This window comes from Podarcis filfolensis (assembly GCF_964270895.1).
Source record: "Podarcis filfolensis genome assembly, chromosome: 10".
Taxonomy (NCBI): Eukaryota; Metazoa; Chordata; class Lepidosauria; order Squamata; family Lacertidae; genus Podarcis; species Podarcis filfolensis.
Genome location: NC_139612.1, coordinates 74,892,566 through 74,915,851, shown reverse-complemented (window position 1 = coordinate 74,915,851; position 23,286 = coordinate 74,892,566). Strand labels below are relative to the sequence as shown.

General features: G+C 48.5%; 5 protein-coding genes across 17 annotated transcripts in view; 4 read left to right on the top strand and 1 right to left on the bottom strand.

Annotated features, from left to right (window-relative positions):
• Positions 1 to 23,286, bottom strand: part of LOC310742874 (uncharacterized protein) — a 168,255-nt gene that overhangs the window by 5,426 nt on the left and 139,543 nt on the right. For 5 of the 12 annotated variants that reach the window (XM_083572607.1, XM_083572601.1, XM_083572600.1 and 2 more), the window contains exons 3-5: positions 1,984 to 2,065; positions 1,657 to 1,739; positions 778 to 904 (exon numbers count right to left, since the gene is read on the bottom strand). The exons of 2 other annotated variants lie outside the window; for them this stretch is intronic. In XM_083572607.1, the coding sequence (XP_083428733.1) occupies positions 778 to 904; positions 1,657 to 1,739; positions 1,984 to 2,065 (292 nt within the window). Of the gene's footprint in view, positions 1 to 777; positions 905 to 1,656; positions 1,740 to 1,983; positions 2,069 to 2,265; positions 2,771 to 4,696; positions 4,808 to 23,286 lie in introns of those variants that run through there. 5 more of the 12 variants (XM_083572610.1, XM_083572611.1, XM_083572602.1 and 2 more) reach the window with 5 other exon arrangements.
• Positions 1 to 23,286, top strand: part of LOC310743013 (uncharacterized protein) — a 151,532-nt gene that overhangs the window by 109,991 nt on the left and 18,255 nt on the right. The window contains exon 3 of the mRNA XM_083573048.1: positions 11,635 to 11,779. The gene's annotated coding sequence lies outside the window, so the exon portion shown is untranslated. The remainder of the gene's footprint in view (positions 1 to 11,634; positions 11,780 to 23,286) is intronic.
• The window catches only part of LOC310742947 (uncharacterized protein), a 53,626-nt gene that overhangs the window by 24,128 nt on the left and 6,212 nt on the right, over positions 1 to 23,286 (top strand). The gene's annotated exons all lie outside the window — the stretch shown is intronic.
• Positions 13,171 to 23,286, top strand: part of LOC310743095 (uncharacterized protein) — a 135,363-nt gene continuing 125,247 nt past the window's right edge. The window contains exon 1 of one of the 2 annotated variants that reach the window (XM_083573198.1): positions 13,171 to 13,852. In XM_083573198.1, coding sequence (XP_083429324.1) covers positions 13,188 to 13,757 — 570 coding nt within the window. In that variant the 5' untranslated portion in view covers positions 13,171 to 13,187 and the 3' untranslated portion in view covers positions 13,758 to 13,852. Of the gene's footprint in view, positions 13,988 to 23,286 lie in introns of both variants that reach the window. The other variant, XM_083573197.1, reaches the window with a different exon arrangement.
• LOC310742934 (uncharacterized protein) overlaps positions 21,874 to 23,286 on the top strand; it is a 103,191-nt gene continuing 101,778 nt past the window's right edge. The window contains exon 1 of the mRNA XM_083572800.1: positions 21,874 to 22,018. The gene's annotated coding sequence lies outside the window, so the exon portion shown is untranslated. The remainder of the gene's footprint in view (positions 22,019 to 23,286) is intronic.

Genomic DNA, 23,286 nt, shown 5'->3' with positions numbered 1-23,286 from the left:
TGGAGGTGGTGGATGATTGTGTCTACCTAAGAAACCAACAACCTCTTCATTGATGCTGACCTGGACAAGTGTACTGGCGAGGCAGTTCCGGCAACGGCTCACCTCTCCAAAAGAGTACAGTGGTACCTCTGGTTAAGAACTTAATTCGTTCTGGGGGTCTGTTCTTAACCTGAAACTGTTCTTAACCTGAGGTATCACTTTAGCTAATGAGGCCTCCCGTTGACGCCGTGCCGCTGCTGCATGATTTCTGTTCTCATCCTGAAGCAAAGTTCTTAACCCGAGGTACTATTTCTGGGTCAGCGTAGTCTGTAACCTGAAGCGTCTGGAACCCAAGGGACCACTGTATGGGAGAATGGGATGCTAACCATTCAATACCAAGATGAAGGTCTACTAGGACTGCGTGTTGAGCAAGCTGCTTTGTGAAGTGAATTGTGAACAATTACAACCATCAGCAAAACCCCTCAATGCCTTCCACAAGCTCTGTGTCAGGAAGATTTTGGGCAATACAAGGCAGGACAGTGTCAAACAAAGATGTGCTTTCCTAACCTCAAATTCCCAGCATGTTCCCATTCCATTCTCAGCAAGGTCTATGCTGGCTTGATCATGTCCAAGGTCAAAACAGTTGATAGACCTCCATTTAAGGTGAGTTTAAGGGGTATTATAATCCCAGGTGCTGCAAGTGGCCCTGCAGAGCTCCCTCAAAACCAGGGAGGCTTATCACAGAGAGAGATGCATGGAATTTCCGAAGAGAGATTATGATGCACAAGGGAGCCTTACTGAGAGAGGCCACGATCCCACAATTCTCCTCCATGACTTCCTTATGCAGAGCTCTCTGGTCATGATCCAGCAACGCCCATTCCTCATCTGTGAAATGAACAGCGACATCTTCAAAGCACACTGGACCCTAAGAGAGAAAGGGAAAGATCCTCTTTAGACAGCACTAAGGTTGTCTGCTACACATTGCTCTGTTTCTTTCTGCTCATTAAATGGTGTTTTGTTTCAATGGGATCGTCCTGCTGCACGTTTTAATTGTGGGTGCTGCTTTTAATGTCTTAAGGGAATTCTTTTCTTGTGTGATTTAGTGATGGACATTAATCTTAGTATAAATGGGTAGAACCCCACATTGTGTTCTTAAAATCCTTCTGTCTGTGCCAGATGGAAGGATCCCCTCTCTGCTCCCCATGTTCTGTTCTTGGGGGGGGTGGGGGAGACCCTTCTGATGCCCTAAAGACAACTTCAAGAAGTGCACTGGGGGAATGGAGGGAGGAGAAGGTGGGGAAACCCCATTGTGCAACTGATGTAACAGGATAGGTGAATCCTGGGAACTGTTTTTTAGGCCTGGTGAACTAACTACTTAGAAGTCTATTTTAGCATTCAATGATAACTCTAGAAATAAAACAACAATGACTTATGAATCATCCTATTGACCTTCAGAAGGTGAGTTAAGGCAAGGTGGCTGTTCCTTATTCTCAGCCCATTAAGCTTCTCGAATGGCATTCCCAACCTCTTGGCTTCTGTCCAAGCTGCCCTTGACAAAGACGCCTTAAGAGAAGCTTGGACAGAAGCCAAGAGGAGGAGAGAGATTCCTTGGGGGCCAGAGGCACCCTGGCTGCCCCACCCCTCAGCCCCCTTTCCCAGAGGGCTCCCTCCCTCTACCTGAGCTGCTTCCACAGCCGTTGCTTCTCCTTCCCCACCAGGAATAGATGGAAGAGGAGGTCTTGCTGGCATCATCTGGTCACCTGCAAGAGACAGAGGTAAGTGGGAAGCCAGGAGTGCAGCTGCTCTCCAAAAAGTCTCACCTTCTGACTGCATCTGGACATTTGGACCCATTTCATAATTTAGTTGAGTTAAAAAATACAACTCCCTCCTTGGTGCTCCTGGCCCCAAGTGTCTACCCCCCCCCCAAAAAAGAGGAAAACAACCCATGGATTTGTTTTGATATCCACAGAAAGGAACCAAATGGAGAACGGACTCCTTCCTTACCCAGCAGCCTCTCTCTGGTTTTCAACGGAGTCCTTTTGGTCTCAGAGGAATCTGGGCCCATTTCTGCAAACAGATCCTGTCTCTGAAATAGCAACAAAGATTCAAAACAGAGAATATGAAGAAGAGTTAGAAAAGGAATGACAGAGGCAAAAACTGAAGGGCAATCTGATAGCATTCAATGGCTGCTTTCCAAAAAAGGATGGTATATTAACAGAGAATTTTCAGATATTGTCACTCACGTTTGGAGCCCCTTTGGAGTATCTAGAGGAAAGTCTCTCTCACCTGCTGCTCTGCCTGCTTTCTCTCCTCTGCCTGACTCAGGAGGAAACCTTCGGCCAGGGCCACTGCCTGGGAACTGGTCTCTGCTCCGCATTCCCTCACCCAGCTCTCCATCTCCGGTGGAAGGACGGCCAGGAACTGCTCCAAGATCACCAGGTTCAGCATCTCAGCTTTTGTGTGCCTTTTTGGCTTCAGCCATTGATGGTAAAGGTTATAGAGTCGGCTGCAAACCTCTCGAGGTCCTTTGGTCTCCTGGAAGCAGAACTGCCTGAACTGCTGGCTCTGCACCTCTGAGCGGAGAGTGTCCTCCTCACCCAGGATCTTCTGCACAGTTTTTCCCCAGAATCCCCCACTGCTCCCAGTTCTGATAGCATGGTCTCTTCCTGCTTCAGGGCCAGCTGAGTTTTTCTCATCCATCTGTGCTCTCAGGAAGCCTCCAAGAGAGATGAAGGAACCCCTTGATCTTCTGCCAAGTTCTGTCTGTCCGAATTAGAGGTGCTAGGAAATTCTACAAAGCAAAAACAGTGGTACCTCAGGTTACAGATGCTTCAGGTTACAGACGCTTCAGGTTACAGACTCCGCTAACCCAGAAATAGTACCTCGGGTTAAGAACTTTGCTTCAGGATGAGAACAGAAATCGCACTGCAATGGCAGTGGGAGGCCCCATTAGCTAAAGTGGTATCTCAGGTTAAGAACAGTTTCAGGTCAAGAACGGACCTCCAGAACGAATTAAGTTCTTAACCCAAGTACCACTGTACATTGTTCTGTTACAAAACTGACCTATTGCCTGGAGGAGAAAAATGTTCCGTGAGGAAGTATGTATGAGTCTTGGAAGAGCCGGCTCTGGACTGCACCACAACCCAGGCTCTGAGGTTTCTATAAAAAGGAGAAGGAGAAGTAAGTCTCCAGCCCTCCTAGCGGGAAAGTGACCATGCAAAACGAGCAGGGAACTGTTGGTCTTTCTGAGAGATGGATCAGCCTGGTTGCTCCTGCCTTTCAGAGTTTTCAGTCAAGGAATGAAGTCAGAACTGTGATTGACAAGTGACTCATTTGTACTGAGTGTTATCTGAGCATTGGGTTATAGTGGGGGTCCTAACTCAGGGTTCCTCAAGAGTTGCTCTCCTGCCCAACCCCACTTCAGAGCCCATTTATTCCCTTATCTGGCTAACTCCTGAGGGCCAAATGACATGTGGGTGGGGTCAAAGGACAGCACTCAAAAGCAAATAAAGTGGGACAAGCCTTTCTATGCCTGTAATGCATTTACAACTGTTCTTATTTCTGTTTTTTAAATTTTGTAATCTGCTCTTGGAAATTCGGGTGATGGTCAGGGAACAAGCAATAATGATGATGATGTTACATTGCTTAACATGCCCCCTCCCCAGTCATGAATACTTGAGGGCACTCCTGGGTCCATCATGGTCGCTTGAGGCCCATGTCCAGCTCAGGCTACTTCCCCACCCCACAGACCTTTTGGGACAGAAAAGACATGGCCCTGGTCCTCCCTGCTCTGCACCAGATGGGATGGTTGCAACGCTCTCTGTGTGGAACTGCCCTTGAAGGCGACTTGGGAACTGGTCCAAAATGCAGCAGCCAGATGATTGGCTGGGCTGCCTCTCTTTATGAATGGCATTTCTCTCCCACCTCCTTGTCCAAGGAGATCAAGGTGGCATCCATGGGTCTACCCCTCCCCACTGAGTCCCCCCACAACTAACACATTGGATTCCTGTTTTAAAACAGTTGCACTGGTTGTTTCCTTTCCAGCAGGACCTCTCCTGCTCTCAGTGCCTTGGCTTGTGAGACCTCCAGTGGTGCCTTCATGGAACTGTAGAGGTGGGTGGCACCCCAAGGATCATCTAGCTCAACCCCAGGCAATCTCAGAGGCCACGCTTGCATCTGGAGGAACTGAGCACTGGAGGAGAAAATGGGCCCTGCAGGATCAGGCCAGAGGCCTCCCTCCTATAGGGGAGACAGAGAAGAGGAGCCACCCATTGCCCTCTCCTCCTCCTCCACAGATTGGCCTCCTCCTCTTTTAACGCCACCTTTATTGGTGGCCTCTGCCTCTTGTGGGAGGGAGTTCCACAGGTTTTACTCTGTCCTGCAAGAGGAAGCGCTTTTTCTTCTCTGCCTTCCTTCCTTCCTTCCTTCCTTGCACCAGTGAGGTTTTAGGGACCAGGGTATATTTCATGTCCGAATGTTTCCATCCGCGGACAACCTCTGTCATAAAAGGGGACTGATCCATACATCTGAATGGGGTTTCTCTGCATGCATTTCCCCGCTCCTGGACCCAAGGGGTCAGCAGTGCATCCATGCAAAGGAAGAGCAGAGCTGCCGCCCTCCTGCGACCCTCCGCGCCCTGACTTGCCCCCCTCTTGCCATGCAGCGCTGGGACCCCCGCTCTCCCCATGGGCCCTATCCTGGGAGAGAGGAGACTCACCGGATCCCAGCAGGTGCCTCCAGGCAGCCTCTGCAGAGCCGAACCAACGGGACCCCCACACGCCCGACTTCTTGCAGGAAAGGGAGGGATTGGGCTTTCGCTCTGGAGGACCCTGCCCCCCCCCCGTCTTACTTTCCTGTCTAGGAATCTAACTCGATTCCGTTTAACCCTTGGCAAGCCGAGCGCACCCAACTCACGCCTCTCCCTCTCTCGAGAGCCGGAGAATCGCGCAGCAATTGCATCCCGAGAAGGCGGAGCAGGAGAGGTTTATGGATTACTTCCGGCAAGGGATACATTCAGTTTTGGACAGCAGTTGAACAGCTGGCCCCCTAACAGCTGGCCCCTGAACACGGGTCCTAAGAAATCTTCACTGGCTCCCGGTCCGTTTCTGAGCACCATTCAAAGTGTTGGTGCTGACCTTGAAAGCCCTAAATGGTCTCAGCCCGACGAAAACATTTCCGCAAAAAGATCAAAACATGTAGCCGCAGGTGATACAATAGGAGCCTTTCTGCAAATGGCCTTTGCAACTCAACTCACTGGGTGGTAACAAAGTATACACATTTGCCTCTTTACAACGGATGCTTTCGCTTAGCCCCGTTTCCTCAATGAATCCACCCATTTCAGTAAAACCTGAGCTGAAATAGTAAGGAAAGCAAAAGAGGAGCCCTGTCTGACCCCCGTCAGTCTCCAGACTCCCCCAGTCACGCGGCAGGAGATTCTTCCTGAGCCCCCCCCCCCTCCGTGAGGTGGGTATGACATCATGGATGATCCAGTGATGATCCATATGACCCATTGATGATCCACATGATCCAAGCAGACTGGGCCAAAGAGCAGATCTCTAGGCCTGAATGAAACGGGTCTGCGATGATGGATTCGGGGGTCAAGAAATCCACCCTTTCCAATGCTCTCTCAGGCTGGCCAGGAAAAGGCAGGGAGCAGGAATCGTCAGGCATCCCGGTTGACAGACAGACTTGTCATGTTGCCAAAACATGGAGTCTGAGCTGATTTCCATGTACAACTCACTTTGTGGCGCAACCGGGGATGTTTTTGGGGTGCTCTCTCTGTGACGGGGGCGTCGATTATTTGAGGATGTACAAATTGCAACGCGCTTTAGTTCTGGGCTGCTTCACTCCTCGCATGGGGGGGGGGTGCTCTGCGCGCAAACAGATCAACAGCTGCCTTGCTTTCTTCCTGGCCCCATTGTGTTACCTCTGACAGAGTCACAAGGGAGGAATTTTACCTGGGTGTCGGGGCTTTGTGTGCAAAAAGCAAAGCCACTTTTTTTCCTAACACAGGAGTCACAAAGCCTAACCCGCTGTTCAGTGTGCACCAATACCTAAAACCTGGAATGGATCTAAGATCATGGCGTGGGGGGCGGGGGGAGGGAAGGATTTTCAGTGTAAACATTGTAGGGGGGGCCGCACTTTGCAGCTGGATTGCCGGGATCAGCCCCTTCCCCGCTCTCCTCGTCCCCAGAAGGAAGAAGGAAGGGGGAAACCTTCCTCTCCTTCGCCCCCCCCTCAATTCCTCCCCTCCCGGTACATCCTCCTCTCACCCCGCCCCCACAACCCTCAACCCCTCCCCCCGTATGTCGCACCTCTTCCTCCTCCTCCCATCCGGCTTCTGTTTCCGGAATGAGCGGAGAGAGCCCCCCTCCCAACCTGCCTGCTTCTCCCGGACGTGGAGCTTTTGGGCCGGATTGCTGCTCTGCGGCGTAGCTCGGGGGGGGGCGCTTTTCGGAAAAGGGAAGAGGGGCGGCAGGGGACCCCCCGTGGATGTTGCAGGAAAGGAAAGGAGAATCGGGAGCGAGAACAAAGAGGTAAAGGGGTCACGGGGGGGGGAGAGGGGAGAAAAGGACCCAGAGACCCCCTCCAGCTCCCCCAAGCGCCTTCCGTGGGGTCTGGATCCCTGCGCGCGTGCTGCGAAGGGGGCTTTCCTTGGCCCCTTGGGTGCCTTGGCAGCGGCGGACATGGGGAATCTACGCAGGGGGTCCCCACGAGGACCCCCATTGCCCGTTTCCCCCGCGCAGGCATTCCTGGGGTCCTGTGGGCTCCGCACGGATAAAGCCAGGCCATGAAAGGGTTAACGGGCGTGAGGGACGCCTGGATAGAGACCCCCCTGTCCCTAATCTGCTCGTCTTGGGCTGGACCCTCAGGATGGAAAGATGGGGGATGAGGGCTGAGGGCTGAGCCGCGCCAAGGGGGGCCTCTGGGTTCAGGGGAGACTCTGGGACAGAGGGAGGGAGTCGAGGAAGTGGGGAGGGGGAGCATCCCTGGGGCAGGGAAGGGCAGCACTGGTGGGGGGGAGAGAGGAAGACCAGTCTTTGGGGACACTTCTCCATGGTGGCGCCTGCGGGGATTTTCTGGAGGGGCCGCCTTGGCTTCTCCCTCCCACCCAGGAATCGGCCACCCCTTCAAGGCGACCAGAGAGGGATCCCTGAAAAGTGGGGGGTCCAGTCCCCCCACCCCTCCTTCCTGTAACCTCCATCCTCTTCCCACCTCATAAGCCCCCATAAGCCCCTGCCCTGTCCAGGAAGAGAGGAGGGGAGAGGCCTTCTCAGAAGCAGCTCTTCCTTTCCGCAATCCCACCCAGGAAGCAGCCAGAAACCTTTTCCTCTCTCTCAGGCTTCCATCTTAAGTTTCTCTTCCACTGCCTGGTTCCAGTACAAAGAAAAGACGGTAAAACATCAGACATTAAAAACCTCCCGATAGAGGGTTGCCTTCAGCTGTCTTCTAAATGTCAGAATGTTTTTTTTTAAAAAAAAAATTTAATAAAATTTTTATTGGTTTTTCAACATATAATATAAAACAATACAAAAGACAAACACAAACAAACAAACATATAAACATGTATAATTTCATAAGTTTTTCATGTACCCAATTTCAGCGACTTCCCCATGCCTCCCTTTTCTGCATCCCTGTTTTGAACTTTTTTTCCAGCAACCCCTGGTCCCAATTACTTATTTAGTTCCTTTCTGTAACCTCTTTCTTTCCTATCCAATCATTTATCGCTGCAAATCTGTTATGCTTTACCCATGACATTTTAACACTCAATAATTTTACAAAAATTTTTAAGATAAAGTTTAAATTTCTTCCAATCTTCTTCCGCCGTCTCTTTCCCTTGGTCACGGATTCTGCTTGTCATCTCTGCTAATCCCATGTAGTCGATCACCTTCGTCTGCCACTCTTCCAGTGTGGGTAGTTCTTGTGTCTTCCAATACTTTGCTAGTAGAACTCTCGCTGCTGTTGTAGCATACATAAAGAACATCCTATCTTTCTTTGACACCAATTGGCCTACCATGCCCAGGAGAAAAGCCTCTGGTTTTTTATGAAAGGTACACTTAAGCACCTTCTTAATTTCATTATATATCATTTCCCAGAAGACCTTAATCCTTGGGCACGTCCACCAAAGGTGATAGAAAGTGCCTTCAGTTTCATTACATTTCCAACATTTATTATTGGGCAAATGGTAAATTTTTGCAAGCTTGACTGGGGTCATGTACCACCTATAAATCATTTTCATAATATTCTCTCTTAAGGCATTACATGCCGTAAATTTTATACCGGTGGTCCATAACTGTTCCCAGTCAGCAAACATAATGTCATGACCAATGTCCTGTGCCCATTTAATCATAGCTGATTTAACCATTTCATCCTGTGTATTCCATTTCAGCAGCAAGTTATACATTCTAGACAGGTTCTTCGTATTGGGTTCTAACAGTTCTGTTTCTAACTTTGACTTCTCCACCTGGAAGCCGATTTTCCTATCCTGTTTGAAAACTTCATTTATCTGGTAAAAATGTAGCCAATCTCTTACTTTAAACTTCATTTTCTCATAACTCTGTAATTTCACATTTCCACCTTCTTGTTCTACAATTTCCCAATATTTTGGCCATTTAGATTCCATATTAAGTTTTTTAACTTCCTTAGCCTCCATTGGTGACAACCACCTAGGGGTTTTATTTTCCAACAAATCTTTATAACGAATCCAAACATTATATAATGCTTTCCTAACAATATGGTTTTTGAAGCTTTTATGAATTTTTACCTTGTCATACCATATATATGCATGCCAACCAAATCTATTATTGAACCCTTCTAGGTCCAAAATGTCTGTATTCTCAAGAAGTAGCCAGTCTTTCAACCAGCAAAAAGCTGCTGCTTCATAGTACAGTTTTAAGTCCGGCAGGGCAAACCCCCCTCTTTCTTTTGCATCAGTTAATATCTTGAATTTTATTCTGGGCTTTTTGCCCTGCCAGACAAATCTCGATATATCTTTCTGCCACTTCTTGAAACAGTCCATTCTGTCCACAATCTGCAATGTTTGAAACAAAAACAACATTCTTGGCAAAACATTCATCTTAATAACAGCAATTCTACCTAACAAGGAAAGTCTCAAATTTGACCATATTTCCAAATCTTTCTTAATTTCTGTCCAGCATTTCTCATAGTTATCTTTAAATAAGTTCACATTCTTAGTTGTTAGATTAACCCCTAGATATTTCACCTTATTTGCTACCATTAATCCAGTTTCACTCTGAAACTTCTCTCTTTCTTCCACCGTTAAGTTCTTTCCCAATACCTTTGTTTTTTGTTTATTTAACTTAAAACCTGCCACTCGACCAAAAACTTGTATTATCTCCAAAACTTTTTTCGTACTAGTGTCTGGCTCTTGCAGAGTTAAAACTAGATCATCTGCAAACGCTTTCAACTTGTATTGTTTAGCTCTGACCTGAATCCCTTTTACCAGCTGGTCTAAATGTCAGAATGTTGCCCATTTCCTCGCCCTCTGCCTGCTTCCCTGTAACTTCGCATCTCGCGGGGGGGGGGGGGGGAATCAGCAGAAGACCTCCGAAGGACCACCTCCCTGTCCAGATTGAGCGATTTTGGGGGAGATGCTCCTTCAGGTCTACAGGGCCGAGGCTGTTGAGGGCTTTAGGTTGCAGATCTTGCTGCTCCATAACGATCTCATTCAGCAAATAAATTTATTACTGAAGGCAAAGAAGCATAACAGGATCCAAAAAATAGCAAAAACTTAACTTATGTAAAACCCTAACTCAGCATACCAAAACAGCACTCAAGTATGAATCACACAAGCAGAGTTGAGAAATAGCAGACTAGGAAGTGGGACCAGGTGCCTTTTGGCCTTGTAATTTATATTCTATTAAATGTCAGAGTAACCTTGGGACTGGATAACAAGCCTGGCTCACTCCAGTTTAAACCAGCTTCATCTGGTTCCCCAAAACAAGAAAGGTTCTTCATAACCTCATCGCAACTTATCCCACCACCAGCTCTCAGCAGAAAGGAAACTGCCAAGTTTCAGGAAGCCTGCATTAGATCAATATTTTTCTATGCCTGGAAAATGCAACCATGACAATTTAAAGATCAGCACTAACAATTTGAATTGTGCTTGAAAATGTGCTGGGAGCCAGGAAAGATCCTTTAGGAGCAGTGATATGTGGTCTCGGTGGCTGCTCCCATTCAGTTGCAGTTTTGGGTAACCTTCTAAGGTAGCCCCATGTAGACCACATAGCAGTAGTCCAAGCCGGAAACAACCAGAGCATGCACCACTCTGGCGAGACAGTGTGCGGGGAAGGAGGGTCTCAGCCTGTGTTCCAGATGGAGCTGCTAGACAGCTGCCCTGGACACAGAATTGAGCTGCGCCTCCATGGTCAGCTGTGAGTCCAAAATGACCACTAGGCTGTGCACCTGGTCCTTTAGGGCCATAGTTACCCCATTCAGGACCAGGGGGTCCCCCACACCTGCCCACCCCTTGTTCCCCAGGGACAGTACTTCTGTCTTGTCAGGATTCAACCTCAATCTGTTAGCCGCCACCCATCCTCAAACCACCTCCAGGCACCAACACAGGGCATTCACCACCTTCACTGGTTCCAATTTAAATGAGAAGAAGAGCTGGGTATCACCCACATACTGGTGAACACCCAGCCCAAAACCCCTGATGATCTCTCCCACCAGCTTCATATAGATATTAAAAAGCATGGGGGAGAGGACGGAGCCCTGAGGCACCCCACAAGTGAGAGCCCAGGGGTCTGAACACCCATGCCCCAACATCAATTTCTGGACATGGCCCAGGAGGAAGGAGCGGAACCACTGCATAACCATTTCCCCAGCTCTCCTCGAGGGTCCAGAAGGACACCATGGCCAAAGGTCTCCAAAGCCACTGAGAGATCTAGCAGAACCAGGAAATAGCTTTCCCCTCAGACTCTAGCGCATCCGAGATTATCAACGAGCACAACCAGGGCAGTTTCTGTTGCATGATGAGGCCTAAATCCCAATTGGAAGGATAATGGTGGCAGAAGCTTTCCTGGTCCTGCACCCCCAAAAGCTCCAGGCACAAGACTTTCATTAGCTTTGAAGGGGCCATCGGATACTTGGTGGCCTTTTCTTCAAAAGACAAATATTCTGAATACTTTTTAATTGATGTATGATGTAAATAGTGCTTCTGTTTTACATATTCCACATTGGAGAGATTCTGATACACAGATCTGAGTTCATCGCTCCCCCTGAAACTGATGTGTTAGCAGCACTACAAGCCTGGGCAGTGTGTTTGGGGGTCCTGGGCTGCCTAGACAACAAGACACCCTTCTCAGCCTTGCTTATATGGTCCCAAGGAAAGCAGAGCAGTACGTTAGGCACCAGCTTGGCTGCAAGAGTGGCTGGAAGGAGGTGTGCAGGACACCATGTAACTATCTTAGAGACTCCACTCTGGATTTGTGTAGGTTTTCCTCCATAGCCTTTTCTTCTTCTGAAGATAACTCACGAGGCAGCAAAGTATTACGACCAGAGTTTTCCTTCTCGATGGGCTTCCTTCCCTGGTTGACGAGCCCCATCTGCCCTTCACTTTCCTCTGCAGCAGGGGCAGAATCTGCTTTCTTGACTGTGGGATTCACTGTTGTTCTCATCCTCTCCATCAACCAGGGCCTGCCTTCACCTGCAGCAGAATTCCCTAATAAACCAAGGATTTGAGACCCATCAGCTATCCTCACCTGGTTTAGCCGGCCGATTGAAGCCGTTCCTGGGATTGTGGCCTCTGTTGCATGCTGACAGCTTCTGGAAGCCACAGGTGAGAGCTGAGTGCAGGGTGGGGACCAATGGTGGATAAATTACCCCATAAGGTGCATGACATTTCCCCCACCAAAGGAACTACCACTCCCCTAACACCCCATGACATCGTATGATTATGATATTTAAGACAGAACAGGAACAAATTCATGTCCCCAGAAATAACACAACCTCAGTCCATTAGTGAATCAATACTACATTTTCAAGGTACTACATATTCCACTAAGTACAGTTTATCATTTGGCCTTGAATATCCTGCTTTTCTGTGTCATTTTAGGATAGTCCTGCGTCAGAAGATGGACACGAGATCAGACAGGACATCATTCTTTAAAAAATCAAGCTGCTTTATGAACATTTGTTGAGGATTTTGATAGTTGCTCATGAATTATTATCATTTGATGACATTGCAACTTCACTTCCTAAAAAATGGGAACATGGGTAGGAGTTGAGGGAATGTAGGAGACATTGAAATAGGAGAAGGTGCTAATGGAACTTGATTTGTTCTCTTTCCCTTAGTTCTCTTCCTTGAAACCAAAACAGGATTCCCTTTCCTCCCACTCTGAAGAAGGAGATGGAGAAGGCAGTCAGAACTCCAGGGGATGGGTCACCTCCCCCCCCCCATTAGGAATAGAAATTAAAATGTGTGAAATGTGGACTATGTTCATTGAATGAGCACACATAGTTCACATCAATGACCTCCAACAGGGGAGAAACCATTTAAAGGTATGGAGTGTGGGAAACGTTTCACTGATAGTGGAAACCTTAGAACACATCAACGGACTCACACAGGGGAGAAACCATTTAAATGCCTGGAGTGCGGAAAGACCTTTACTGGTAATGGAAACCTTAGAAGACATCAACGGACTCACACAGGGGAGAAACCATATAAATGCCTGGAGTGCGGAATGTGCTTCAGTGAGAATGGAGACCTTAAATTACACCAGCGGATTCACACAGGGGAGAAACCATATAAATGTATAGAGTGCGGAATGAGCTTCAGTCAGAATGGACACCTTAGATCCCATCAACGGACTCACACAGGGGAGAAACCATTTAAATGCCTGGAGTGCGGAAAGTGCTTCAGTCAGAATGGAGACCTTAAATCACACCAGCGGATTCACACAGGGGAGAAACCATATAAATGTATAGAGTGCGGAAAGTGCTTCAGTCGTAATGGATACTTTAAATTACACCAGCAGACTCACACAGGGGAGAAACCATATAAATGTATAGAGTGCGGAAAGTGCTTCAGTCGTAATGGAAGCCTTAGAAGACATCAACGGACTCACACAGGGGAGAAACCATTTAAATGCCTGGAGTGCGGAAAGACCTTTACTCGTAATGGAAACCTTAGAAGACATCAAAAGACTCACACAGGGGAGAAACCATATAAATGTATAGAGTGCGGAATGAGCTTTAGTGATAATAGAAACCTTAGAAGACATCAACGGACTCACACAGGGGAGAAACCATATAAATGTATAGAGTGTGGAAAGAGCTTCAGTGATAATGGATACTTTAAATTACACCAGCGGACTCACACAGGGGAGAAACCATATAAATGTATAGAGTGCGGAATGAGCTTCAGTGATAATGGAAACCTTAGAAGACATCAACGGACTCACACAGGGGAGAAACCATATAAATGTATAGAGTGTGGAAAGAGCTTTAGTGATAATGGAAGCCTTAGAAGACATCAACAGACTCACACAGGGGAGAAACCATATAAATGTATAGAGTGTGGAAAGAGCTTTAGTGATAATGGAAGCCTTAGAAGACATCAACAGATTCACACAGGGGAGAAACCATATAAATGTATAGAGTGTGGAAAGAGCTTTAGTGATAATGGAAACCTTAGAGGACATCAACGGACTCACACAGGGGAGAAACCATTTAAATGCATGGAGTGTGAAAAGAGCTTCAGTCAGAGTGGAACCCTTAGAAGACATCAGCAGACACACAGCGGAGAAACCATTTAAATGTATGCACTGTGGAAGGAGCTTCTGTCAGAGTGGAACCCTTGATTTATGTCAACAAACTCACACAAAACACAAACCTTATAAATATCAGGAAAGTAGATAGAGGTTGAGTCCTAGTGGAAGTTCTAAATCAACAGACTTACGGACAGGAAGAACTTTAGGAATTGAAACCCTTCAAACCATCCACAAACTCAGAGAGGAGAAGCAGTTTAAATGAAAAGATTGCAAAAGTGCCTTATTTACAATGGAGTGTTGAAGGAAGATCCAGGGACTCTCACATGGAAGATCCCATTTTGGTGTCTGGAGTGTGGGACATCTTCCTCTCAGAGTCCACTCTTTTCTTCACAGAAATGAACTCGGCAGGAAATCAGTCTTGAACACATTTTGTGTATGTGAAGTTCTGGTATTTATGTGTAAAACTGTATAGTAATGAAATATTGAAGGCAATGTCAAACAATGTGATTATAATCTAAGATGTAAAGTACCTTTCAATAGAGAAGGGGTGAGGGTTTATCTGGATTGCTGGTGGTCAGTGAGGATTAAAGCTGGGCGATATATTGTTCCAAACTGGTTTCTAGACCACATCGTGATAACCTTTCAAAAACAACTGATATGGCAACACACCACAGATCACAGTGTGTGTTTCTGGGATGCCCATTTGCCTGGATGCAGCCGGCAGAAAGCTTTGCTTTGTGAAGCCCCTGAATATGCCGAGTTGCTGACTTCCCTCCCAGAAGACAGGAAGCGAAAGACACACATCCATTGCCCTGTCTCCTTCCAGCCTCTTTCCTCCCTTGCTCCCTTCTGCCGGTTTGTGTGCTGACTTAGATATCCTGTGTGCTCTATTTTTTTACGGCTGAAACTGGATTTCCTCTCAGGAGCTAAGTTTTGTGCCTCACTGGGGACCCAGTGAGAACTGTATGCTTTGAAAGCTCAGTAAATTATTACCGAAGAAGTCCTGCTGCTTCTCTGTGTGTTTTTGACCTCAGTGTGGGACTTGCTCTACACGTGGCCCCTTCTCTCCTCCTGGCCTGGAGTTGCTTTACTCAAGCATGCAAGACGGGTGCATCTGTGTGCACTCAAAAGCAAATAAAGTAGGACTCGCCTTTCTATGAGAGTACAGTGGTACCTTGCGTTACAGACGCTTCAGGTTACAGACTCTGCTAACCCAGAAATAGTACTTCGGGTTAAGAACTTTGCTTCAGGATGAGAAGCAGTGTGGCAGCAGCAGGAGGCCTCATTAGCTAAAGTGGTGCCTCGGGTGGGGTGCTGTCTTGCTTTGGACATGAGGGAGAGCAGACATGATTCCTTTGTCCTGATGTGTGCTGAATAAACTGCTTGTAAATCTGCTCACATATGCCTCTCCAGCCACTTCTCTTGTGCCTTTACTCTGCTGAGTCTGCATGCCCAGCTTCTGAAGCTCAGGTTGCAGTTTCATGCTGATCCAAGGGCTGGAGATCGCCCAGCACAGCTGGGGGGCTGCCATTTGCCCCCAATTCCTTGGCTGCATCCCAACACTAAGCACTGGAGGAGAAAATGAGCCCTGCAGGATCAGGCCAGAGGGCTCCCTCCTAGAGGGGAGACAGAGCAGAGGAGCCACCCATCACCCTGTCCTCCTCCTCCTCCACCACAGATTGGCCGCCTCCTCTTTTAAACCACATTAATTGGTGGCCTCTGCCTCTTGTGGGAGGGAGTTCCACAGGTTTTATTCTGCCCTGCTAGAGGAAGTGCTTTCTCTTCTCTGCCTTCCTTCCTTCCTTCCTTCCTTCCTTCCTTCCTTCCTTCTGTTACGGCTAAAATCTGGGTGCGGGGCTACTCTGCCACCCAGCTCATCGGACTAAGTCCGTGGGTCCCTGCGGAAGAAAATGAGCTCAGCCGGACAGGAGCAAACTGCAGAAGATCCAAGTTTATTGCGCAACAGGTTCAAGGCGAGATTGAACAGCGAGAAAGGGGTGACATGAACTTTTGAAACTCCCCCCATGTCCCAGAATACAGTGCAAAACACATCCCAGTTACATCATGAATATATTAAGGAGAGGTTGGGTTACACCGGATTAACAGAGGGAGGGGGGAATATGCAGAGCTGGAGATATGCGCAGATAAGCGCTTCCTGAGTGCCGGTGATGGGAAGACAATGGTCCATGTATGCATAGTCTGCCACCTGGCATTGCCCGGAGGAAAGGCTTGGCAGAGCACCTTACTTGAGGGATTATGGAGGACAGGGGAGGTGTCATAGAGTCCTAGAGAAATTGAGCAAATTGGCACGTTGATTTTCTATGGATTTTATAGATTTTAGTCCCTTTTGACATTGACAATTGGGAATAAATGGATATATTGTAGCGAAGAAGAAGGTGAAGAAGACATGCCCCCCCTTTCCGTAACACTTCCTTCCTTCCTTGCACCAGTGAGGTTTTAGGGACCAGGGTATATTTCATGTCTGAATGTTTCCATCTGCGGACAACCTCGACTTCTTGCAGGAAAGGGAGGGATTGGGCTTTCGCTCTGGAGGACCCTGCCCCCCCCCTGTCTTACTTTCCTCTCTAGGAATCTAGCTCGTTTCCATTTAACCCTTGGCAAGCCGAGCGCACCCAACTCACGCCTCTCCCTCTCCCGAGAGCCGGAGCATCGCGCTGCAATGGCATCCCGAGAAGACGGAGGACGAGAGGCTTATGGATTGCTTCCGGCAACGGATACATTCAGTTTTGGACAGCAGCTGAACAGCTGGCCCCTGAACACGGGTCCTAAGAAATCCTCACTGGCTCTAGATCCGTTTCTGATCACCATTCAAAGTGTTGGTGCTGACCTTGAAAGCCCTAAATGGTCTCAGCCCGACGAAAACATTTCCGCAAAAAGATCAAAACATGTAGCCGCAGGTGATACAATAGGAGCCTTTCTGCAAATGGCCTTTGCAACTCAACTCACTGGGTGGTAACAAAGTATACACGTTTGCCTCTTTGCAATGTAGCCCCGTTTCCTCAATGAATCCACCCATTTCTTGATGAAATGTAACTTCTGCCAGGAAAACCTGAGCTGAAATAGGAAGGAGAGCAAAACAGCAGCCCTGTCTGACCCCCGTCAGCCTCCAGACTCCCCCAGTCACGCGGCAGGAGATTCTTCCTGAGCCCCCCGCCCCTCCGTGAGATAGGTATGACATCATGGATGATCCAGTGATGATCCATATGACCCATTGATGATCCACATGATCCAAGCAGACTGGGCCAAAGAGCAGGTCTCTAGGCCTGAATGAAACGGGTCTGCGATGATGGATTCTGGAGTCAAGAAATCCGCCCTTTCCAGTGATCTCTCAGGCTGGCCAGGAAAAGGCAGGGAGCAGGAATCCTCAGGCATCCCGGTTGACAGACAGACTTGTCATGTTGCCAAAACATGGAGTCTGAGCTGATTTCCATGTACAACTCACTTTGTGGCGCAACCGGGGATGTTTTTGGGGTGCTCTCTCTGTGACGGGGGGGGCGATTATTTGAGGGTGTGCAAATTGCAACGCGCTTTAGTTCTGGGCTGCTTCACTCCTCGCATGGGGGGGGGGCTCTGCGCGCAAACAGATCAACAGCTGCCTTGCTTTCTTCCTGGCCTCATTGTGTCGCCTCTGAGGGAGACACAAGGGAAGAATTGTGTTGGGGGGGGTGTGTGTGCAAAAGCCCAAGCCCTATTTTCCCCGTAGCACAGGAGTCACAGAGTCCAACCCGCTGCTCAATGTGCACAAATACCAAAAACATGGAATGGATCTAAGATCATGGCGTGGGTGGGGGGGGAGGGAAGGATTTTGCAATGTAAACATTGTAGGGGGGGACCCCACTTTGCAGCTGGATTGCCTGGATCAGCCCCTCCCGAGCTCTCCTAGTAAGAGGGGAGGGGAAAAACAATTCTTTCCCTCGCTTCCCGTCACATCCTGCTTTCACGCTGCCCCCAAACCCTCAAACACCCCCCCGGTATGTTGCACCTTTTCCTTCTGCTCCTCCTCCCCTCAATCCGGCTTCTGTTTCTGGAATGAGGGGAGAGAGAGCCCCCCCTCTCAAACTGCTTGCTTCGTCCGCAAGTGGAGCATCTACGCCGGATTGCTGCTCTGCTCCATAGCTCTAGGGGCGCGCGCTTTTGGAAAGGGAAGGAGGGGCGGCAGGACCCCCCCCCCTCCGTGGATGTTGCAGGAAAGGAAAGGAGAATCGGGAGCGGGGACAAAGAGGTAAAGGGGTCGCGGGGGGAGGGGAGAGAAGGACCCAGAGACCCCTCCAGCTCCCCCAAGCGCCTTCCGTGGGGCCTGGATCCCTGCGCGCGTGCTGCGAAGGGGGCTTTCCTTGGCCCCTTGGGTGCCTTGGCGGGGGGGCCATGCACCACCCATTCAGGGGATCCCAGCGAAGAGCCCTCGCCCCATTTCCCCCGCTTAGGCATCCCTGGGGCGCTGTGGGTTCCGCGCGGAGAGAGGTGGGCCATGAAAGGGTTAATGGGAGTGAGGGACGCCTGGATAGAGAACCCCCGTCCCTCCCCTGCTCGTCTTGGGGGGCCCTTCTGGACGGAGAGATGGAGGCGCAGGGCGAGCGCTGAGCCGCGCCAAGGGGTGCGGGGCCTCTGGGTGCAGGGGAGACTCTGGGACAGAGGGAGAGAATCGATGAAGTGGGGAGGGGGAGCATCCCTGGGGCAGGGAAGGGCAGCAATCCGAGGGGGGGGAGAGCTAGGTAGACCAGTCTTTGGGGACACGTCTCCATCTTGGCGCCGGTGGGGATTGTCTTGGCTTCTCCCTCCCACCCAATTATCGGCCACCCCTTCAAGGCAACCAGAGGGATCACTGGAAAGTGGGGGGTCGTGTCCCCCCTCCCATTCCTTCCTGCAAACTCCATCCTCTTACTGCCCCATAAGCCCCTGCCCTGTGCAGACGCAGCGCTTCTGCCCAGTCCAACCATTGGTCCCCTGGAGAGGAGAGGAAATCCCGAGAGGAAGAGGGGAGGGGGGAGGCCTTCTCAGAAGCGGCTCTTTGTTTCCGCAATCCCACCCAGGAAGCAGCCAGAAAGCTTTTCCTCTCTCTCAGGTTTCCATCTTTATTGTCTTTTCCACTGAGGAGGATAATGTACACCTGTCATCAGAAACAGGGGTGAAGAGTTCATGGAATGGCTCTCAGAATTGATACAGAAGTTGCACCTCAAAAGCATTTCTGTTCCTCTTATTCTTCATAGGCAGTGTCAGAGTGACTGACAAGCTGAGATACAATCCTTCAGCATTCGATGACAGCGACTGCCTGAATCTTCCCAGTCAAAGGACCCATTTTCTGGTTGGGTTTCCACAGCCCCTCTGGGCAGGTTACAGCACATATAAAAAACAGTAAAACATTAAACATTAAAATCCTCCCGATACAGGGCTGCCTTGAGCTGTCTTCCAAATGTCAGGTAGCTGCCCATTTCCTTGCCCTTTGCCTGGTTCCCTGTAACTTCGCTTCTCGCAGGGAAGGAACCAGCAGAAGACCCTCAGAAGAGGACCTCAGTGTCCAGACTGAGCCATAGGGGTTTAGACGCTCCTTCAGGTCTACAGGGCCGAGGCTGTTGAAGACTTCAGCTCGCAGATCTTGCTCCTCCATAATGACCTCCAGAGCAAGTCCGACGTATATTTAGCAGAGTAGGAAAAAATGCAAAGAGGCAGCAAACATTTTATTCAGCAAATAAATTTATTACTGAATGCAAAGCAGCATAACAGGATCCAAAACATACCAAAGACCTAACTTAAATAGAAACCTAACTTGGCATACCAAAACAGCACTCAAGTAAATAAAAACAATTGTCCAGTAGCTCCTTAGAGACCAACTAAGATTGTCCTGGGTATAACCTTTGGTGTGCATGCAAACTTCTTCAGATACACTGAAACAGAAGTCACCAGACCCTTATATATAGTGGGAGGGTGGGGTGGGGTTTTTCTCAGAAGGGTAGTAGGAGATGGGTATGGTAAAGCTGTTGACGACTGTTAATGACTGCAATTAGTCCTACAGGAAAAAGCATGGGATAGTATGCAGATGACCAAAAATAGCTTTAGTATGTGTAATGAGACAAGAATCCAATATCTCTATTCAGACCAGGTCTCTCCATTTTTTTCAGTTTAGTAATAAGTTGAAATTCAGCAACTTCTCTTTCAAGTCTATTTCTGAAATTCCTTTTTTATTAATTTTGACTGCGTCAGACCAATACGGCTACCTGCCTGAATCTAGCACTCAAGTAAGACGCACACAAGCAGAGTAGAGAAATAGCAGAATAGGAAGTGGGACCAGGCACCTTTCAATACTGTAATTTATAAACAATTCAGTGTCAGAGTAACGTTGGAACGGGATTACAAGCCTGGCTCACTCCAATTTAACCAGCTTCATCTGGTTCCCAAAATCAAGGAAGATTCAGCATAACCTCATTACAACAGAAAGGAAACTCCCTTATCAGCTAAAATGTTCCAGCTTGAGAAAACACCAACTTTGAATCACACAGAGCAAAACCACCAGAACCTTCTTGAAGCAATAGACCAGGAATGATTGATCTCTCTACATTAGATCAATACTTTTCTATGCCTGAAAAATGCAACTATGACACTTTAAAGGTCAGCACCAACAGTGTGAATTGTGCTTGGAAATGCGCTGGGAGCCAGGGAAGATCCTTTAGGACCAGTGTTATGTGGTTTCCGCAGCTGCTCCCAATTACTAGTCCAGCTGCTGCATTCTGTATTAGTTGCAGTTTCTGCGTCACCTTCAAAGGTAGCCCCATGTACAACACATGACAGTAGTCCAAACTGGAGATAACCAGAGCATGCGCCACTCTGGTGAGACAGTCCGAGGGCAGGGAGGGTCTCATCTGGTGTACCAGATGTGGCTGGCAGACAGAACTGACCTGGACACAGAACTGACCTGCGCCTCCATGGACAGCTGTGAGTCCAAAATGACCCACAGGCTGTGCCCCTGGTCCTTTAGGGCCACAGTTACCCCATTCAGGACCAGGGAATCCTCCACATCTGACCGTCCTCCAGGGACAGTACTTCTATCTTGTCAGGATTCAACCTCAATCTGTTAGCTGCCACCCATCCTCAAACCACCTCCAGGCACCAACACAGGGCATTCACCACCTTCACTGGTTCCGATTTAAATGAGAAGAAGAGCTGGGTATCACCCACATACTGGTGAACACCCAGTCCAAAACCCCTGATGATCTCTCCCAGCAGCTTCGTATAAATCTTAAAAAGCATGGGGGAGAGGATGGAGTCTTGAGGCTCCCCACAAGTGAGAGCCCAGGGGTCTGAACACTCATCCCCCAACACCACTTTCTGGACATGGCCCAGGAGGAAGGAGAGGAACCACTGCACAGCAGTTCCCCCATCTCCCCTAGAGGGTCCAGAAGGATACCATGGCCAAAGGTCTCCAAAGCCACTGAGAGATTTAGCAGAAACAGGAAACAGCTTCCCCCTCAGACCATTCGGAGAACATCAGTCACAGCAACCAGGGCAGTGTGAGTTCCATGATGAGGCCTGAATCCCAATTGGAAGGTTAATGGTTGCAGAAGCTTTCCTGGTCCTGCACCCCCAAAAGCTCCAGGCACAATACATTCATTAGCTTTCAAGGGGCCACCTGATACATGGTGGTCTTTTCTTCAAAAAACAAATATTTTGAATACTTTTACAGTGCCCTATGATGTAAGTAGCATTTCTGTTTCCCTTGCTCCACATCGGAGAGACTTTGATACACAGGTCTGAGCTGATTTCTCCACCTGAAACTGCTGTGTTAGCAGCAATGGAAGCCTGGGCAGTGTGTTTGGGGGTCCTGGGTTGCCTAGACAACAAGACCCCCTTCTCAGCAGTTAGGCACCAGCTTGGCTGCAGGAGTTGCTGGCAGGAGGTGTGCAGGGCACTATCCAAGCATCTTAGAAACTCCACTCAAGATTTGTGTAAGGTTTTCCTCCATAGCCTTTTCTTCTCCTGAAAATAACTCACGAGGCCGCGAATGTTTAGGACCAGAGTTTTCCTTCTCGATGGGCTCCCTTCCCTGGTTGACGATCCCATCTGCCCTTCACTTTCCTCTGTAGCATGGGCAGAATCTGCCTTCTTGACTGTGGGATCGACTGTTGTTCTCATCCTCTCCATCCACCAGGGTCTTTCTTCACCTGCAGCAGAATTCCCCAACCCACCAAGAATATGAGACCCAGCAGCTATCCTCACCTGGTTTAGCCGGCCGGTTGAAGCTGTTCCTGGGATTGTGGCCCCTGTTGCATGCTGACAGCTTCTGGAAGCCACAGGTGAGAGCTGAGTGCAGGGTGGGGACCAATGGTGGATAATTTACTGCAGAAGGTGCATGACAATGTCCCCCACTAAAGGAACTACCGCTCCTCTAACATCCCATGACATCCTATAATTATGATATTTGAGACAGAACCGGAATAAATTCATGTCTCCAGAAATAACACAACTTCAGGCAATTAATGATTCAATACTACATATTCAAGGTTGAAGTTTCTATTAAGTACAGTTATCTATTTGCCCTTAATATCCAGCTAATATTCACTGCCAGATTAGGGTAGTCCTATGCTCATGCGTAAGTTGCCGCCACTCCTGGCTAGGTTACCTGGTTGAACCCTTTCTGTCTGGACAGCCTTTCACTTCGTGGCTGTCTCAGTCGCTGGCAGAATCCGTCAGTGGGCGTTTCTTGAACTTCTTCCAGCAAAGAAGTTCTTTGACGCCAAGTCTCCTCCTACTCTCCCTGCGCGGAAGTCTTCTGCGCAGGGAGGGTGTGGGCAGCGGAGTACCCGTGCTCTCCCCACTGGTCTCCGGTGAAGAGTCCTGGAGCCTCCTCTCCAATTCCCCCATCTGCTCCCCTTCTCCACTGGTGTTACGCTTATTTCCTTCCCCAGCAGATGGGCTGCCTCTCTCCCTACTGGGACCCTCTCCGGCATCCCTCGGGAGCCTTCCCTCCGCCTCTAGCTCCGATGGCAGTTCCCTGACAGGTATCTAATGAATTAACTCCAAGAATCATGCAAGCTGAAATTCAACCAAGAGTGATCTCAGATCATAATCCAATCAAATGTGAAATAAGAGGTTACGAAGAAATACTCCATCATTCAGATGGAGAATTAATGACTACCTTCTAAATGATCAAAAATTTTTAGAGGGGGCACAAAAGAAGCTGGCGGAGTATTTTATGAACAATTGTAATAAGGGTACAAAAATGAATGTAGTGTGGGATGCCAGCAAGGCGGTGATGAGAGGATTTTTTATCCAACAGAATTCAATAAAAAATAAAAGCAGAGAGAAAGGCAAGAAGGAAATTTTAAGACAAATAATGGACAATGAACAAAAAATAATTGAGAAACCAGACAATTTGAAAATAAAACAGAATATAAAAGCTCTGCAAACACAATTTGCTATGATAATAAATAAGGAAGTGGAGTGGAATATAAAAAAATTGCGACAAAGGAACTTTGAATTTGCAAATAAATCAGGCAAATGGCTGGCATGGCAAATTAAGAAAAGAAAGGAACAGAATACAATAAATAAAATCATCATAGAA